The sequence below is a fragment of the Brassica oleracea genome, chromosome C2, assembly GCF_000695525.1.
Source record: "Brassica oleracea var. oleracea cultivar TO1000 chromosome C2, BOL, whole genome shotgun sequence".
Taxonomy (NCBI): domain Eukaryota; kingdom Viridiplantae; phylum Streptophyta; class Magnoliopsida; order Brassicales; family Brassicaceae; genus Brassica; species Brassica oleracea.
The window spans coordinates 17,241,306-17,246,372 of NC_027749.1; the positions used below are offsets into that span (position 1 = coordinate 17,241,306).

Genomic DNA, 5,067 nt, shown 5'->3' on the forward strand with positions numbered 1-5,067 from the left:
ATTTTGGATTTAGCAACTTGTAAGGGAGAAGACTTCATCTCTCATTTTCACGAGAAGATCATCCTGAACCGTTGTCTTTCTACTTTATTTTATATGCAGTATTATTCAGAAATCATGTCGTGTCTTCTTGCTTTATGACTGAGTGGTTGGCTAAGCTTGCTTAGGGTTTTAGGGGGTCAATCGCATGAGCTAGACGCAAATAAGTGATTTTAACTGTTCTTCATTCATATTGTTCTTACTGCTTGTATTGAATTGATTACTTAATGTTCGATCTCTAGTTTAATCACCTAGGTAACCGCTTAGGAGATAAATTGACATATATTGAATGAGCTTCATATCCCTAATCAGCGAGAGTAGATATTAGGGTATTAAGTGAACTAATCGGACCTGATCTCTAAGGCTTGCTATCGCGTCTTGTTCTAAGTGAGAGCTTAGGACTCAATACCGATTAGCAAAGGGAACAAGTCCGCGATAGTGGATCGTTCTAGCCGAGTGATCCGAGTTCTAGACTGCACCTCATTGCACTTGAATAGTTGTTTGGTTCCGCATTGACACCCGATGAACAACCCTAAGCCGGCTTTCATTTAAATCGAATTTGAATCTCTAGGTATTTTAGTTACTTGCGTCACCATTGATTTTAAAACCGCATTTGTTTCTCAGCTTAATATTAAACACATAAGAGTAAAGAGTAAACTGGTCCTCTGAATTAAATCTTAAATATTAAGATTATCACTGTTAACTTGACAGTACCAAGGATTCATTTTTAGTGTATCATTCCTAAAAAATTAGTTGGTTGGGATTCGACTCCAAAATACCCCTAGATTATCAGGAAAAAAAAATTCGGGATATGTTTTTCTGTTATCCAGCGGTCGTATATCGTACATTGCTTTCTTACAATAATGTTTGTTTACACATGATTTCAAGTCTTTGTAACTCAGTTATACATGCAGCTTTATTTCTATTATTTACTTGTCACGTCTGCTTTGTAACTCAGTTATTTTGTTAATTTAATAGGTCTAGGCCGACCGACTCAAACTTAGAGCTTCAGGAATCACAACAATACGTTATATCTTCTTGGACTTTGTACATGAATTGGTTAAAGCATTCTGGGTACTTTTTTGGGAGTGAAACATGATTGAAGGCTAAATACTTTTGCTACACAAACAATACTGGAATTTAAAATCATTATAAATAAATAAAATCAATTAAAATGTAGAGAATTATACACGAGCTACCCTCCTGTTATACTTGCAGGAGGCATATGATTAAACATTAATGACCAGCTGGTGCAAGACTCAGATGCAAATCCAACCCTAATCCATCATCAAAAGTTGGTCCCACTTCTCTTGAAAATCCTTTCACGGATGGTCTTGGCCCATGAGTCTGAACGTGTCTCATCTGAGACCCATTAAACCTAAATCCAGAATCATACGAGAACCCCCCCGCACCATCCTGAATCACGCACCCATGTGGCACGTGAAGGTGAGACGGTGATACACGTGGAAGATACATCCAAGGACCTCCTCCCCCCGGCGGAGACATGGCGGAAGATAGGTGATGAGGCTGAGGAGCGAAGGCGGAGACTATAGGATTCCGTAAATACGGAGACGCAGATCCAGCGTTCGAATAATTAGCGGCAGCGTTTCGTGTAGCTTGAAGCTGAGCGCGTTTGAGTTGCTGACGCTCTTTCTTGTGAGCGTTTTGGTGACCGCCCAAAGCTTGAGAGTTACCAAACTCCCTACAACAGTATTGACACTCATACTTACGCTCTCCTCCTCCTCCTCCTCGGCTTCGTACACCACTACCACTTCCTCCCGAGGATCCCACCGGAAACTCGCTAGGCTCCGTCGATACGGATGATTGGTTAGTTCTCACCGACTGATCGAACAAATCTTCTTCTCCATCAACACTAAATCCAAATAGCTTTAGACAAGAAGTTGATGTCTTTGAACGAAAATCAATCTCCTCCATTATATATGTAGAATTGTTATATTTTAGAGAAAGAGAGAGAGAGAGAGAGAGATGGGTTTTTAATAAGAGGAGCTGGATGAGTCGAAGGCATATATATAAGAAACGTGGAAGTAACTGAGATGTGGACTTTGTACAGTAACATAGGAGACACTGTGCAAGATTGCAAGTGTGTGTGTGTGAAATATATGATTTTTTTTTTTAACTTTTTGATCGGACATCCCTAGAAGTTTAGAGCATGATTAACCGGGTTTTTATGACGGAGTTCTTAGCGAAAATTAAAAAACAGTTTCTTAACTTTCGCTAAGATCGCAGAACCTTCTATAAACCATGATCTAAAATGGGAGTTTGAGGAACACACGGACCGAGACGACATGGATAATGGGACGGGGCCCATTTGTATTTTATTCGTCTCGTTTTTTTTCAGTGTTACGAATTTTCGAGTTTCGGCTTAATCTTTTATGTGTTAATTTTTTCTACTTGTTCTTTTTTTTTTCCTTTTTTGACTAATGTTATACTTGTTCTTTTCCACCTACATTTTTGGTTTTCTTTCATTTTCTGTGATTCTAACGGTCATAATGATAATCGTGGATTTTGATGATATAAACGGTGCAAAATAAGGTACGGCACAATATAACTAACGTTCATGCAGTATGTAAAATAAGTGTGGTTTTGATAAAAAATCAATGTGAAATATGTTTGCTATTTGAAAATATATTTTACAGGCTTGCTAGATAATATTTAAATAATATTACTATTTGAAATATTTTATAAGTTTATACTTTTTATTTTTTTAATTCAAAATCGAAAACCCGAGTGTTGGTATTAAGACGATCACCGGTTTTGGTGTGTTTGACTGATTTTTTAACCATTTCTCGAGTTAATTTAAATACGGTTTTTAATACAACTTCTAATCAGATAAAGGAAAGAGTTGTTGTCCGACCGGTCCAGTCCATTTTTAAAATACTGTTTAAAACTAAATATAAAAAAGATTTTAAATAATAATATATGTAGATATATATGATTTTTAAAATCAAATTTTAATGAAAAAACAATAATAACAATTAAAATATGACATTTTAACATATACTTTAAATTATGAATTTAAGTTTTGATTCAAAACTGCAAAAATCGAGTTTCGATATTGAACTGGATCATCGGCTTCAGCAAATTTAACTGGATTTTTGATCAATTTCTTATGTTTAATTCAAATATGTTAAAACCGCAATCCTAACCAGATAAAAGAAAGTGCCACAGTTTGACCAACCAGGTTGGTCCAGTTTTAAAAACATCGCTTAACTTAAATATAATTAATATTTTAGATTTAAATAAATCTATGATATTAAAATAAACATTATATTTTAATTAAATAATAATATCAATATTTAATAAGTCAAATGAAAATGATTGCTTTATTTTTTAAATAGCTAACAATCTCATGAGTTCACACCCAGAAAATCGATTAAATCTTTTTGAATGAATTTACAATAAACAAGATAGATAAAAATATTTTAAGTATTAATACAATTTAGATAAAATTTAGTTTGGTTCATTTAGTTTTTGTTTTGATTTCATTGATTTTTCAAAATATAATTAATATTAAAGTTAAGATTTTAAGTTAAATAATAATAAGTAAAATTGAAAAAGATAAAATTAAACCACGAAAATACACTAGTTAACATGTTGTACATGCATTTAAAATAAACTAGAGTTTGATCCGCTCACCCGCAATGATGTTCATTTTTAGTTTTATATTGAGGAATATTTTTTTATATGTTTGGTAATACATAATTTTCCAATTAACGTAAGATATATATATGATTAATATGACATTTACAATACAAGAATACTTTGGTTTAAATGCAACATATTTATTATTTATCAACCCATCAATTATATTAGTTGGTTGTTTTATTATTTTTGTTTAATTGGAGTTTTATCAATTATATAAATAACTAACTAACAATAGAAGTTTTCTATTTAAACATTTGTTATCAGTCTTTAAATTTAAAATAAAATTTGAAAATACGAATTAAAAAGCTATATAAAATTTATTTTATTTAAAGTTAGTAATATTTAAGCTATATTATCAAAACTTATCCTAACAATTAGCTCAAACAATTAGGATGTTGTTCAAATAAGAATATTTGTATGTGGTTATTCAATAGATCGCATTTAAAAGATTGAAGTGAATATGGCGATTGTGTTAGTAAGATTGATATCATTTGGTTAATTTCATGCCTAATTCTAATTTCCTTGAACGGAGGTAGTCTATAAGTTGGTTGAATATAACATTCCAAATATTTATTTTAGTTATATTTTGTTGAGATTATTTAATAATCGTGGTTATACAAACCATGGTTTCAGTATGTAGTTTGACATGAATTTTTTTCAGAAAAACTGGATTCATATTCAAGATTTGAAAGTTATACAAACCGACATGACATTTGATTTAGTGATATACATAAAAAAAAATCTTGAAATGATGAAGGATTTCTCGTTAGTTTTCTCATATTAATGTCTAATCTGAAAATACAGCATATATATTTTTGCAAGCTTGAGGAAAATTTTTATTTGAGTGCAATGAGACATGCCCGATTTGTGTTGAATTTTCGTTGACAGAATTTATGATAATCGGCGGATTGACGAACGGTTTTCGGTGATAGATTCGTCTTGTCCAGAGCTTCAATTTGATATGTGGCTCGTCGTCTGGTTCCTCGAGGTTTGAGAGATAGATTGATTTTAAGTTACGTCTAGATTAGGGTTTATGTGTGACGGATTTTAGGTTAGGTTTTGTCTCAGGGTTTTGGAGTCTATCGTGCTGATAACGTGTTGTGAATGAAGAGGAGAACTTATGTTTATTATTAGGTCGACCAACTGGTCTTTATATACATATGGTAATGACGGTCTAAGTAATGGATCGACATGAGATCGTACTTATCATTAAATAGATAATGACCAGCAATACGTAAGATAAACACCAACTATAATGTAGATAAACACAAGAGTAGATAGGCGCCAGTATGATCCTGCGGATGGGCTTGGCCCGTCTTGCTACACGGGCTGATAAATGGGTCGATCACTAAATGGTTTATAACA

General features: G+C 32.8%; 1 protein-coding gene across 1 annotated transcript; it reads right to left on the reverse strand.

Moving 5' to 3' along the window:
- Window positions 1-1,167: 1,167 nt before the first annotated feature.
- Window positions 1,168-2,014, reverse strand: LOC106325776 (zinc finger protein 6-like). Its single transcript, XM_013763825.1, has one exon. The coding sequence runs from the start codon at window positions 1,969-1,971 to the stop codon at window positions 1,273-1,275; it is 699 nt and encodes a 232-aa protein (XP_013619279.1). The 5' UTR covers window positions 1,972-2,014; the 3' UTR covers window positions 1,168-1,272.
- Between the last annotated feature and the right edge of the window lie 3,053 nt (window positions 2,015-5,067).